The 15,442-nt window shown below is 37.1% G+C and overlaps 1 protein-coding gene across 1 annotated transcript in view; it reads left to right on the top strand.

Annotated features, from left to right (window-relative positions):
• HMCN1 (hemicentin 1) overlaps positions 1-15,442 on the top strand; it is a 478,487-nt gene that overhangs the window by 298,503 nt on the left and 164,542 nt on the right. Inside the window, exon 36 of the mRNA XM_078078047.1 lies at positions 962-1,085. Coding sequence (XP_077934173.1) covers positions 962-1,085 — 124 coding nt within the window. The remainder of the gene's footprint in view (positions 1-961; positions 1,086-15,442) is intronic.

Genomic DNA, 15,442 nt, shown 5'->3' with positions numbered 1-15,442 from the left:
GTCTGCACAGAATTCTTCGCTGAAGCCATGAAAACTATCAGAAAGCTGAACTTTATGTTTATGGGACAGGAGGAAGAAGCAGGTTCTGTAATCTCCTAAGAAAGTCAGAGATTGAGAACTGAGGACATTTTTGTATCTTCAACACCCAGTAGAGTGATTCAGGAGTAGGTGGTCAGTAATGCCAAATGCTGTAGATGGTAAAAGAGAATATGAGCTTACTATGTAAGCTGCTGGATATTGTGATTAGAAGTTACTGATAATCTCCTTAATACTGCATGGAGCACTGGGTGTTATACAAAAACAATGAATCGTGGATCACTACATCAAAAACTAATGATGTATGGTGACTAACATAATAAAATTAAATTAAAAAAGAAAAAAAAAGAGAAGTTACTGATAACCTCTGAATGATAAGTTTCAAAGAATAACCACTGAATCACTAGTTCCAAAATGGTGGAGGCTAGTTGCAATAGGTTTAACAGAGAAATGAGGAAAAACAGGAAGAAATTTATCTGCATTTCCATTACTCATATTTTATAATTCTTATTGTTTTTCTGGCCCCCATGACCATTTAATCAAAAAAGATTGTTGCCTTAAAAGTATTTATGAAGTGTTACATAAATGTGACTGTATTTTTTTTAAGTAGCTTAAATTTTCATCACATACCTCATCGTTCAGTGCTAAAGTCTTTTGTTCAGCGAGGTTTTATTACTGTACCAGCAGGCCTTAGGTTATTTTATTTTGTGTTTTCCAATGAAGAAGAAAAGTTTTTCGATCAAATCAGTCTTTTTTGTGTGTGATGAAGTGAGATCTGGTTCTAATCTATCAAGAGATAATTAAGATATTGGCATAAAACTATAATTAAATAGCATAAATTTAAATGAGTTTGGCTATCTCAGCAAATGCTTTCAAGTCCCAGTGTAAAGTACAAAGTGCTGCCATGCTTTCTGCTCCCAATTAGATACAGTCTTCTGGTCGAGTTTTACAAATTGCCAAAGCCCTGATGGAAGATGCCGGCAGATACACATGTGTGGCGACCAATGCAGCTGGAGAAACCCAGCAGCACCTTCAGCTACATGTGCATGGTAATGTCATTCCCCTGTCTTAACAAAAGAACATTTCTGTGGCCTTTTTTGAACATGATAACTAATTTTTATTGAATTACAGTGTAAAAGAAACAAGTGTTTATTTTTGTCTATATGAAAAGAAACTAGGTTTTTTTTTTTTTTAGGTTATTTGTAATTATAATTGCTCATATTAAGGTATTGGTTTGTCAAGATATCCATTAAGATATTCAGGTTGTCAAATAGGATGTGCTAGAGCTCATAAATAAATAAACATACTACCCTATGTTTTTAATTATTTGAATTCTGTTAACTAATAACTTTGTACAGATAACTTTTGTTGTCAAGACAGAGTTGCAGGATTGTTCCTTAACATTTTCTGTGATGTTCTTTGATGGCTATAAGAGGGATTTTGTAAGTAGAAGCTATCCTTGACTCAGGATCTTCTCTCATGTGCTTTAATAAAAAGTCTGGGTGGCCATGGAATAGCTCATGAATATTTCAGCTTCACAAAAACTTAAAAGAAGATTTGACCTTGAATGTGAGACTTCAGATCTCTGGAGTCTCATCAGAAAGGGTCAAGAATTGTAGGCTTGGCCTTTCCTGATTCAGCCAAATATATTTGCAGAGAGCTCTCCAAGATTTCCATGTGATACCTTCTTCATTTTCTCTAATCCTTGTGATTGCTTGTTAAACCCTTTATTCATTTACTTCATTTATTCTTTATTCATTTATTCATATATTCACTCTACATTTACTGAACAATTTAACCTAGAAGGATGCTCCAGCATCTAGCTTGATTCCAGTTACATTATCAGTAGGCAATCAATAAATATTAACAAATGAAAAAGTAAATAGTAAGTGAATGAAAATATTTAAATTGGACATTGAATTCTTCTCATCTGCTTCTTTACATATTTTATTTTATTTAAATCAACTAGTTAAAAGATTCAGATTATCAGTTCCCTAAATGTTTTTAATAAAATAATTTATTTTCCCCCTTTCCCCAAATATGTACACCTAATTTATGGATGTCATACACACAAACCATGTTCCTTAAGAGGACTGTTACTTTTTCATTTAGTAATTAACTTAAAGACCAATATCTGATTATAATGATCTTGAAAGTGACTTGATTGCCTTGACTTTACCTAGTGCCCTTTGGCAGCTGTCTCCAGCACATACTGAGACCTCCACTTCCATTTAAGAGCGTGCTGTGGTGGTGCTTGCTCTCCTTTCCCCCTTTCCCTACGCTGAGGCTCCTTTTCTCCTCATTGTACAGGCTATTTATCTTTTTCTTTACGATAATTTCAGTCCTTATCTAGTCTCCATTGTTGTCTAAAAGGAAACAGTTAAGTGGGATAGTATGATATGCTGCAATCATCTCAGGCACCAGAGTCAGACCAATTGTGGTTTAAGTTCTATGCTAACCACCATCTATGTAACCTTGACCAAACTATTTAATTTCTTTGAGTATCTGACTTGCAGAGTGCTTTTGAGGTTTTGAGGTATTAGATGTAAAATATCTCCCACTTTTACTCTCTCAGGTCTTATCAAAAAGAAAGGTGTTTTTATTCTTTAGACTGGATTAAAATATTAAATGAAGATTGTATCTTGAAGAACAGAGTGTATGTCTCTAGAGCTGGGAAGAACCAAACTTCAGTGTTTGGGGCTCCCAAACTTCAGTGTTCATAAAAATCATATGTATTATACATGTTAAAAATACAGCTTCCTGGGCCGGTTCCAGATCTCCTGAAACAATTTCTCTGATGCAAATGGTCTGTATGTCATTACTCAGAAGAACATTGGCCCAGACTCTAAAACCTGGCTTAGAGACTTACTAATGTAGTCAAGAATGATTGGAAACCAGAGTTCGTGAAAGAAATTAAGGATCCCATCAAATACAAAGCAACAACAGAAACAAACAAACAAAAAAACAGAGTCGAGACCTGAGAAAACATAAGTCTATAAACATATGATCTGAATATGGTAACAAAATATATGTTAGCAGGGATTGAATTAGGGTACACACCTACACAGAAAATCATCAGAGAGCGGGGCAACAAGCTGGAAGACATCTGAGTTAATGTAAGAAGAAAGAAACAGAAGGTTAGTCATTGTGAGGATTTATTAAATGCTACTAAATTGGCTGGGGAATATAAAACAATCTTCTTGATACAAATCACAAATAGAATAGAGGTAAAATACATTATAGTACCTGAAAATGTTTTACTAATATGACCTTGACTTGTCCAGATAACAGTTCATCAGTCTGAAAGGAGGATAAATGATGAAGTGAACTTCTCATCTAATTATGATCAACCTGAAAGGAAGTGATTGGCTACTGTACAGGAATCTAGACAGAAAGTACTCCTGACAAGCGATGTCACATTGGATGTAGATGGCTCCCAACTTGATTCTGTCTCCTTCAATACTTCTATTAATAATTTCAGTGAGAATTGGAGATGTTAACAAAAAGTATAGGAATTTCTAAAGGATTAGTTGACCATAGATTTCAAAAAGACTTCAGAAGTTAAAATGACAGGTTAACCTGATGTGAACCACTACGTAAGAATAGGGTTGGAGAAGAGTGACTTAAAGACACCACACATTGAAATACTGGAGATATCAATGGCTTTCTGCAATTATATAGATACAATCATTCAATTTCATAATAAAGCTAATTAGCCTTAGAAGTCAGTAATAGAAACTTACAGTATAAACAACAAGAAAGGAATTAGCCCTGTTATAGTCTCACTCTCTGAATGCCTCTGAAGTATTGTATCCAATCCTGGTGCTATATATTTAGAGGGACATTGAAAAATCTATAGAGAAGCAACTATCATTTAATTTAGTTTTTTTATTAATTTATTTAACCAATCTTATAGTTGCTTTCTGAGGGTTTAATCCCAGTCTTTATTGATGGGGTAACACATTTGGCAAATGAGCATTTACTATAATTGGCATCCAATGTATTCAATCCTAAGAAATTCAGCTTTCCAATTGTTTGATATTTTCCTTTCTTATAAAAAAGATTGTAGATGCTTCCATTCTTCTCAAGCGTGGAAAAAAAGTGTTTTCAAAAGGCTAAGTAAGGGTGGATTGTCTCTCCTGGAAGACATAGAAGACTAAGTCATGATCCTGAGGAGAGGAACATTCTTGTGATCCCCTAGGTTTCGTAGGGGGAGTTCTGTCCATTATAGAAGGCAGAGACTCTCAGTAGGTGGTCCTTTTTGATCATCAAAGTTTCATAATTCTGAAAGTTCTAATTCTCTAGACCAAACTATGAAATTTTATCTAAACCTCGGATATTTGCCAAGTAAGACAGATGTTTCCACAAACAAATGATTACTTGGGGTCTAATGGCTCAAGCATTCATTACATCTGCTCTTAATTATATCCTAGGAAAGATTCACCAAGGTGAAGCACCCAGAAGTGGCATGTTGTGGTTAAAAGCATGGGCTTTGAATTTGTGTCCCTGTACTGCCGAGTTATAGCATGAGGACAATAGGCTTAGATGTTAACTTTTTAAATGTTTTTTCATCTGTAAAATGGGAAGGATAATAATATAATCAGAAGGTTTTTGTGAGAATTGAATGTAAGACTACGTGTGCTTACAACTATAAGCTTAGCCTGATGCCTGGGTTCTAGTTATCATCTGTAAATGGTAGCTTGACAACTGTTTTAGCCAAATGCATATTTGGCTTTTGGCCTTTCTCACAGCACCAACATTTTAACAAATATATCTGAAGTTCTGGTGCCTTTACTATTGGCTAGGAACCATCTTGGGTCTGTATTAGTCGTCTGGTGAAAACATTAGTAGAGCACCCCTTAATTTAATTTTATTATTCTGAAATATTTGCTTGGCTAACATCTGCTAACACCCACTTAAAAAAGGTTCCTCTATCATTTCTGTGTTTTGCTTAATAGCTCACTTGTGACCTAAAGGAGACTTGGGAATGTTGTGGGGAACGTTTTTTTTTTTTAATGGATAGCTTCAGTTCAGGACTCTAGTATTGTCTTAGTATAAATAAATTTATTACTCATTATATCATAGTTTTGGTGGTTGGGTGGGATTAACTCACTTTTAGATCAGTTATGTATTGAATTTAACCAGAATTTGAAAAAGTCAACTCACGCCTGTGAATAATTAAATTCATAGGTAAAGTCTAGCCCATGTTATGTTCAGAAGCAGGTATTGTGGTTTTGGCATGGTAATGCTCATGTAGCTTTTGGAAGAAGGAGAATAGAGAAAAAAACCAACAAGTTGAATGGAATCCAACCTCCTTCTTGGAGTATGTAGACATTTATTGTTAACATAAGATATTGTTACCTTACTAATGTTTCTGTCTAAAACAGTGCTCATCTAAATTCAAAATTGCAAGATGATTCTTTTAAATGCTAGAAGGGAATTTTATATATATATATAATCTCACAACTTCTTTATCCACTCATCTGTTGTTGGACACTTAGATTGTTTCCATATCTTGGCTATTGTGAATAATGCTCTAGTGAACAGGGGAGTAGATATGTCTCTTTGAGATACTATTTCATTTCCTTCAATTATATGCCCAGAAGTGGGAATGCTGGATCATATGGTAGTTCTATTTGTAATTTTTTGAAGAGCCTCCATACTGTTTTCCATAATGGCTATACCAATTTACATTCCCACCAACAGTGTACAAGGGATCCTTTTTCTCCACATCCTCACCAACACTCATTGTCTCTTGTGTTTTTTATAATAATCATTCTAACACATGTGAGATGATATCTTATTGTGGGTTTGATTTGCATTTCTCTGATGATAAGTGATGTTAAGCACCTTTTCGTGAATCTGTTGGTCACTTCTTAGTCTTTTTTGGAAAAATGCCTATTCACGTCCTTTGTCCATTATTTAATTTATTTGTTTTTTTACTATTGAGTTTATAAGTTTCTTCTGTATTTCCGATATATGGTTTGCAAATTTTTCTTCCATTTAGTACATTGCCATTTTCATTTTGTCTACTTTTTTCTTTGCTATACAGAAGGTTTTTAGTTTGCTATAGTCCCACTTGTTTATTTTGCTTTTGTTGTTTGTGCCTTTGGTGACATAGCCCAAACTGCTAAAACTGTTAGATACCTTTCCCCCTATGTTTTCTTCTAGGAGTTTTGTGGTTTTGGGTCTTACATTTAAGGCTTTAATCCATTTCAAGTTAATTTTTGAGTACCACACTCTCTTGATTACACTGATTGATTCTCATATGTTAAACCAACCCTGCCTTCCTAGGATTAGACCCTCTTGGTCATGGTGCTTAATTTGTTTTATATGTTGTTGGATTCACCTTATTAGAATTTTCTTGATTAATTTTGTGTCTGTCCTCATAAGGGATATTGGACTATAGTGTCCTTTTATTGGCTGTCTCTGTCTGGTTTTATTATCATGGTAAAACTAGCCTCTTAGAGTGCTGCTCTATTTTGAAAGAGGTTTGTGAAGGATTCACATTAATTTTTCTTTAATGTTTTATAGAATTCCCAGTAAAGCCATTTGAGCCTCGGATTTTCTTTGTGGGATGTTTTTTATTACTAATGTAATTTTAAAATTTTTATACATCTATTCAGACTTTCCATTTTTTCTTGAGTCAGTTTTAGTAATTTATGACTTTCTAGAAATTGTCTATTTCATCTAGATTATCTAATTTATTGGCACACACTTGTTTATAATTTTCCCTCATAGCCCTTTTTAATTCTGTAAGGTTGATAGTAATGACTGCTCTTTGATTTCTAATTGTAGTAATTTGGTCTTCTCTCTTTTGTTTTGTCTTGGTCTGTTTATCGAAAATTTTGTCCATTTTGTTGATCTTTTCAAAATATCAGGTTTTGGTCTTACTGATTTTCTCTTTCCTTTTTCTATTGTCTGTTTAATTTATTTATGCTCTAATGTTTATTATTTCCTTCCTTCTGCTTGTCTTGGATTTACTTTACTCTTTTCTGGCTTCTTAAGGTGGAATGTTAGATTATTGATTCGAGATTTATTTTTAATATAGTTGTTTATAGTTACACATTTTACTCTAATCATTGCTTTATATGTATCCCGTAAGTTTTGGTTTGTTGTCTTTTTATTTTAATTTATCTCAGAGTATTATCTAATATCTCATGTGATTTCTTTGACCACTTAGTTACTTAAGAGTGTGTTACTTAATTTCCACATATTTGTGAATTTCCCAAATCTTCTCTTGTCATTGATTCATAATTTTATTCCACTGTGGTTAGAGAACACACTCTGTATGATTTTAATCCTTTTAAATATATTGAGACTTGTTTGATGCCTAACTTATAGTCTGTCCTTGAGAATGTTACATGTGCATTTGAGAAGAATCTGCATTCTGCTGTTCTTGGATGGAGTGTTTTATGTGTACGTGTGGTTTATACTGTTGTTCAAGTCTTCTTGTTGATTTTCTGTTTAGTTGTTCTACCCTTTATTGAAACTGGAATATTGATGTCTTCAAATATTATTGTTGAATTATCTATTTCTCTTTTTGATTCTGTCAGTTTTTATTCCATGTATCTTGAGACTCTGTTATTATGTAAATGTATGATTATAGTTGTTATATCTTTTATGTGTTGAGAGTATCATTTAAAATTGCCCTACTTTGTTGCTAGTAATTTTTGTTTTAAAGTCTATTTTGTTTGGTATTGGTGGAGCCTCTCTGGTTTTTGTTTGGTTACTATTTGTATGGTATATCTTTTTATAACCTTTCACTTTCAACCTATTTCTGTCTTTGACTCTGGAGTGTGTCTCTTGTAGACAACATATAATTGGGTCATGTTTTTATTTTCTATTTTTTAAATCTATTCGCTAGTCTGTGCCTTTGAGTAGTGTTTAATCCATTTACATTTAATGTAGTTACTGACATGATAGAGTTTATGGTCTACTGTGCTATGTTTTTTTTAAATTTTTTTTATATGTTATTATGTCATTTTGGTTTTTATGTTTCTCCATTACTGCCTTTTTATATTAAATAGCTATTTTCTTGTATACCATTTTATTTCTCTTGTTTCTTTTACTATATTTTTTTAGTTTATTTTTTGTGGTTGCCTTGAGGATCACAATTAGCATCTTAATAATATTATACTTTGGATTAATAATTTAATTTCAATAGTATAAAGAGCTTTGTTCCTTTATAACTCTCTTCCCTTTCCCCTTCTTTGTCCTATTATTGCCATACAAATTACACCTTTATTCATCATGATCCCATCAGTATAGACTTGTAATTACTGATTTATGCTGTTGTCTTTTTTTTTTAATTTTATTATGTTATGTTAGTCACCATACAATACATCATTAGTTTTTGATGTAGTGATCCACGATCCATTGTTTTCGTATAACACTCAGTGCTCCATGCAGTACATGCCCTCCTTAATACCCATCACCGGGCTAACCAATCCCCTCTCCCCCCTCCCCTCTAAAACCCTGTTTGTTTCTCAGGTACACAGTCTCTCATGGTTCATCTCTCCCTCCAATTCCCCCCGCCCATTTTTCCCTTCCTTCTCCTAATGTCCCATCCATGTTGATGTAAAATTGGGTATTCGTCTTTTCTGATGGCTGACTAATAGTCCATTGTATATATGGACCACATCTTCTTTATCCATTCATCTGTTGAAGGGCATCTCGGCTCTTTCCACAGTTTGGCTATTGTGGACATTGCTGCTATGAACATTGGGGTGCATATGGCCCTTCTTTTCACTACATCTGTGTCTTTGGGGTAAATACCCAGCAGTGCAATTGCTGGGTCATAGGGTAGCTCTATTTTTAAATTTTTGAGGAACCTCCACACTGTTTTCCAAAGTGGCTGTACCAACTTGCATTCCCACCAACAGTGTAAGAGGGTTCCCCTTTCTCCACAACCTCTCCAACATTTGTTGTTTCTTTCCCTGTCCATTTTTGCCATTCTAACTGGTGTAAGGTGGTATCTCAGTGTGGTTTTGATTTGGATTTCCCTGATGGCTAATGATGATGAACATTTTTTCATGTGTCTGTTAGCCATTTGTATGTCTTCTTTGGAGAAGTGTCTGTTCATCTCTTCTGCCCACTTTTTGACTTGATTATTTGTTTTTTGGGTGTTGAGTTTGAGAAGTTCTTTATAGATCTTGGATACAAGTGCTTTATCTGTAGTGTCATTTGCAAATATCTTCTCCCATTCTGTGGGTTGCCTCTTTGTTTTGTTGACTGTTTCCTTTGCTGTGCAGAAGCTTTTTATCTTGATAAAGTCCCAAAAGTTCATTTTTGCTTTTGTTTCACTAGCTTTTGGAGATGTATCTTGAAAGAAGTTGCTGTGGCCGATGTCAAAGAGGTTACTGCCTATGTTCTCCTTTAGGATTTTGATGGATTCCTGTCTCACATTGAGGTCTTTCATCCACTTTGAGTTTATCTTTGTGTATGGTGTTAGAGAATGGTCGAGTTTCATTCTTCTGCATGTGGCCGTCCAATTTTCCCAGCACCATTTATTGAAGAGACTGTCTTTTTTCCATTGCAGGTTTTTTCCTGCTTTGTCAAAGATTATTTGACCATAGAGTTGAGGGTCCATATCTGGGTTCTCTATTCTGTTCCATTGGTCTGTATGTCTGTTTTTGTGCCAGTACCATGCTGTCTTGGTGATCACAGCTTTGTAATATAGCTTGAAATTGGGCAACGTGATGCCCCCAGCTTTGTTTTTCTTTTTCAACACCTCCTTGGTGATTTGGGGTCTTTTCTGATTCCATACAAATTTTAGGATTGTTTGTTCCAGCACTTTGAAAAATGTCATTGGAATTTTGATCGGGATGGCATTGAAGGTCTAGATTGCTCTGGGTAGCATAGACATTTTAACAATGTTTATTCTTCCGATCCATGAGCATGGAATATTTTTCCATCTTTTTGTGTCTTCTTCAATTTCTTTCATGAGTGTTTTGTAGTTCCTAGAGTATAGATCCTTTACCTCTTTGGTTAGGTTTATTCCGAGGTATCTTAGGTTTTTGGTGCTATTGTAAATGGAATCGTTTCTTTAATTTCTCTTTCTACAGTTGCGTTGTTAGTGTATAAGAAAGCAACTGATTTCTGTGCATTGATTTTGTATCCTGCCACATTACTGAATTGCTGGATGAGTTCTAGTAATTTGGGGGTGGAGTCTTTTGGGTTTTCCACATAAAGTATCATGTCATCTGTGAAAAGAAAGAGTTTGACTTCTTCTTTGCCAATTTGAATACCTTTTATTTCTTTTTGTTGTCTGATTGCTGTTGCTAGGACTTCTAGTACTATGTTGAACAACAGTGGTGAGAGTGGGCACCCTTGATGTGTTCCTGATCTTAAGGGAAAGGCTCTCAGCTTTTCCCCATTGAGGATGATATTTGCTATGGGTTTTTCATAGATGGATTTTATGAGCTTGAGGAATGTTCCCTCTATCCCTATACTCTGGAGAGCTTTAATCAGGAAAGGATGTTGTATTTTGTCAAATGCTTTTTCTGCATCACTTGAGAGGACCATATGGTTCTTCTCCCTCCTCTTATTAATGTGTTCTATCACATTGATTTGTGAATGTTGAACCACCCTTGCGTCCCGGGGATAAATCCCACTTGGTCGTGGTGGATGATCCTTTTAATGTATTGTTGGATCCTATTAGCTAGGATTTTGTTGAGAATTTTGGAATCCATATTCATCAGGGATATCGGTCTGAAATTCTCCTTTTTGATGGGTTCTTTGCCTGGTTTGGGGATTAAGGTAATGCGGGCCTCATAGAATGAGTTTGGAAGTTTTCCTTCTGTTTTTATTTTTTGAAACAGCTTCAGTAGAATAGGCATTATTTCTTCTTTGAATGTTTGGTAGAATTCCCCAGGGAATCCATCAGGCCCTGGACTCTTGTTTTTTGGGAGGTTTTTGATCACTGCTTCCATCTCGTTACTGGTTATTGGCCTATTCAGGTTGTCAGTTTCTTCCTGTTTCAGTCTTGGCAGCTTATAGGTTTCCAGGAAGGCCTCCATTTCATCCAGATGGCTCAGTTCATTGGCATATAGTTGTTGATAATAATTCCTAATAATTGTTTCTATTTCCTTGGTGTTAGTCATGATCTCTCCCCTTTCATTCATAATTTTATTAATTTGGGTCCTTTCTCTTTTCTTTTGGATAAGTCTGGCCAGTGGTTTATCAATCTTATTAATTCTTTCAAAGAACCAACTTCTAGTTTCATTGATCTGATCTACTGTGTTTCTGGTTTCTAATTCATTGATCTCTGCTGTAATTTTAATTATTTCTCTTCTAATGCATGGCTTAAGCGTCGTTTGTTGCTTTTTCTTTAGTTCTTTAAGGTGTAGAGTTAGTTGGTGAATTCGGGATTTTTCTATTTTTTTGAGTGAGGCTTGGATGGCTATGTATTTCCCCCTTAGGACCGCCTTTGCAGTATCCCATAGATTTTGGACCGATGTGTTTTCATTCTCATTGATTTCCATGAATTGTTTAAGTTCTTCTTTGATTTCTTGGTTGACCCAAACATTCTTGAGTAGAGTGGTCTTTAGCTTCCAAGTGTTTGAATTTCTGCCAAATTTTTTCTTGTGATTGAGTTCCAGTTTTAGAGCATTGTGGTCTGAGAATATGCAGGGATTAATCTCAATCTTTTGGTATCGGTTGACACCTGATTTGTGACCCAGTATATGGTCTATTCTGGAGAAAGTTCCATGTGCGCTCGAGAAGAATGAGTATTCTGTTGTTTTAGAGTGGAATGTTCTGTAAATATCTATGAGGTCCATCTGGTCCAATGTATCATTCAAAGCTCTTGTTTCCTTGTTGATTTTCTGCTTAGATGATCTGTCCATTGTTGAGAGTGGAGTATTGAGGTCTCCTACAATTAACAGGCCTTTCTGGCTTGCCAGGTCTCTGTGGATAGGTCTGACATTATTCTGATGTTCCTCCCTCTGTACGTAAAGAATCTCTTCCCCCTAACTGCCCTTAAGATGGTTTCCTTGGTTCTAAGATTTGCAAGTTTTACTATTACATGCCGGGGTATTGGCTTGTTTTCCTTGATCTTAGGAGGGGTCCTCTCTGCCTCTAGGACTGGAATGTTTGTTTCATTCCTCAGATTAGGGAAGTTCTCAGCTACGATTTGCTCAAATACATCTTCTAGTCCTCTCTCTCTCTCCACTCCCTCCGGGATTCCAATTATTCTGACATTGGAACGCCTCATGGTGTCACTTATTTCTCTGATTCTATTTTCATGGATTCTGAGTTGATTTTCCCTGGCCTCGTCTTTTCCCTTTTTATCTATTATATTGTCTTCCAGGTCGCTTATTGTCTCTTCTGTCTCAGTTACCCTAGCTGTTAGATTATCTAGATTGGATTGGATCTCATGGATAGCATTTTTAAGTTCTGCCAATTCAGCTTTCATTTCTGCCCTTAGAGACTCTATGTTGCCATTAATTGATTTCTCCATTCTAGCCATTGTCTTCACAATTGCTAGCCTGAATTCCATCTCCAACATCTTGGTTATATCTGCATCCATTTGTAAATCTGCAGCATAAATCATAATCTCTGAGTCTTTTCTGTTTTGGGGGCTCCTCCTCCTAGTCATTCTGTTGATGGGTGTTTGAGGGAATGTATAGAGTCCAAATTATTGACCAGAACCCAAGCAAGATGCACCTGTTTTCTTGGGACCTTAGGGTTGCTGGCCTCTTGTTTTCCCAGCCTGTCTTCTGCGGGAGGGGCCTGCCGGGCTGTTACTCAGGCAACCCTGTTTGGGCGGAGTTGTCCTGGGCCCCTGTGGTGGCGGATGGGCTCAGTGGGAATCAGTCTTTGGGGCTTTTGTTCTCTGGCGCCTTTCCCTGGTGGCTTTCCGCATCTCTTCCGCGAGTCAGAGCAGAAGAGACCGTTTCCAACCCTCTGCCTCAGAGCAGAGAGACCGCAGTCTGTTCTTCAGTGAGCTCTCCAGGCCTCACCGTCTCCATTTCTGTCTGTGCTGCTATAAACTGCAGCGGCCTGGGTTGTGCGCCCCTCCGCAGCGCTCCCAGTCCTGCCTCCAGGTCGGGGCATGTCTCTGCCCTTTGTGCTTCTAAAACCGTCAGCCGCTCCCAGTTCGCACGTGCGGGACTCCGCCGCTCCGGGTTTCCAACCTGGGGACTGCAGTTCATGTGCGCGCGACTCAGCCGCTCGGGGTTTCCACCCCGGAGGTTGCGGTTCGCCAGCGCGATCCCGGGGCACCGGGTTTCCGTCTCGGAGGCTGCAGTTCGCGTGCACGCGACCGTCGCTCTGGGTTTCTGTCCGGGGGGCTGCGGTTCGAGTGCGCGCGACCCCACCGGTCTGGTTTTCCACCCCGGGGGCTGCCCTAAAGTTCTTTCCCGACGCTACCGGTCTGCAAGTCTGTGCCCCGTCCGCAGCGCACGAGACTGTCACTCACCGGCGGTGTAGGATCCCCACGGCCAGGCACCCTCCCACTGCCGTTTATCGTCCGATATCTGCCTGCAGAATCACGGCTCTCCGCTTGGTACCTCAAAACCAACCGCCTGCGATATTCTGTTTGTAGAGATCCAGATCTTCTTACATCTCAGGCTGGTTTCGTGGGTGCTCAGAGTGGTCTGGTAGATATCCAGCTCAATTCCGGGGACCAGTTGAAATAGGGTCCCCTACTCCTCCGCCATCTTTACCCCCTCTGATAATCCACTTTGAACCTATGCTGTTGTCTTTTAAATCAGAGAGGAGAAAAAAAGTTATGCTTGAAATATAGTTTTACTGTCTCTACTATTAGTTACTTCTACTAGTGCTCTTTATTCCGTCATGTGTATTAGAGTTACTATTTCTTTGCAGCCTGAAGGACCTTTAGTATTATGTGTAAGGCTGGAGACTAGCGATGAATTTTCTGGGTTTTTTAAATTTTATTTTTCATGAATGTTTTAATTTCTCCTTCTAAAGGATAGTTTTGCTAGAGATAGAATCCTTTGTTGATAGTCTTTTTCTTTCAGCACTCTTAATAAGTCTCCCAATGCATTGTGGCCTCCATGGTTTTTGATGAAAAATCAACTATTAGACTTATTGAGGATTCCTGTACATGATAAGTCACTTCTTTTCCTTGCTGCTTTTAAGATTCTCTCTTTTTCATGATATATCTACATGTGGGTTTCTTTGAGTTTACCCAAGTTGGAGTTTGTTAAACTTCTTAAATGTGTGCGTTAATGTTTTCCCTCATCTCTGGGAAGTTTTCAACCATATATCTTCAAGTATTCTCTCTACACTTTTCTCTCTCTCCTCTCCTTTGGAACTTTCATTATGCATAATGCTTGATGGTGTCCCACAAGCCTCAGAGTCTCTGTTCTGTTAATTTTTCTTTGTTCTTTTTTCTTTCTGCTCCTAAACTTGGATCATTTCAGGTAACCTATCTTTAAATTACTGATTCTTTCTTCTTCCAACTCACATATTGCACTTCTAAATTTCAGACTTTCTATTTGGTTCTTTCTACAATTTCCAGTTCTTGATCAATACTCTCTATTTAGTGAAACATCATTCTCCTACTTTCCTTTAGATATTTAGACATGGTTTCTTTTAACTCTTGGAATATTATAAAATAGCTGATTTATTTTATTTTTTTAAATTTTTTAAAAAGATTTTTATTTATTTATTTGACACAGAGAGAGAGAGAGAGAGCACAAATAGGCAGAGCAGTAGGCAGAGGGAGAGGGAGAAGCAGGCTCTCTGCTGAGCAGGGAGCCTGATGTGGCACTCGATCCCAGGATCCTAGGATCATGACCTGAGCCAAAGGCAGACGCTTAACCGACTGAGCCACCCAGGCGCCCCAATTATTTTATTTTATTTTGTTTTTAGAGACAGAGGGGGAGAGAGAGAGAGAATATCTTAAGCAGACTCCACACCCAGCAGGGAGCCTGACAGGAGGCTCAATCTCACGACCCTGAGGTCATGACCTGAGCTGAAATCAAGAGTTGGACACTTAACTGACTGAGACACCCAAACGTCCCTTAAAATAGCTGATTTAAAGTCTTTGTCTAATAAGTTCAATATCTGGGTTTCCTTGTGGACATTTTCTCTTGACTGCTTCTTTTCCTGTGCATGGACCATGCTTTATTATTTCTTTGCATGTCTCATAACTTTTGTTGAAAAGTAGATATTTTAAATAATATAATATGGCATGAAATGATGCTCAACATCAAGAATCAGCAGAGGGTTGCAAATCAAAACTACAAGGAGATATCACCTCACACATGTCAGAATGGCTAAAATGAAAAACACAAGAAACAACAAATATTGGCAAAGATGTGGGGGAAAAGGAACACTCGTGCACTGTTGGTGGGAATGCAAACTGGTGCAACCGCTGTGGAAAACAGTATAGAGGTTCCTCAAAAAAATAAAAATAGAATTACCTTATGATACA

This window comes from Halichoerus grypus, chromosome 7 (genome assembly GCF_964656455.1).
Source record: "Halichoerus grypus chromosome 7, mHalGry1.hap1.1, whole genome shotgun sequence".
Lineage (NCBI taxonomy): Eukaryota > Metazoa > Chordata > Mammalia > Carnivora > Phocidae > Halichoerus > Halichoerus grypus.
This window is presented reverse-complemented; position numbering and strand designations above follow the sequence as displayed.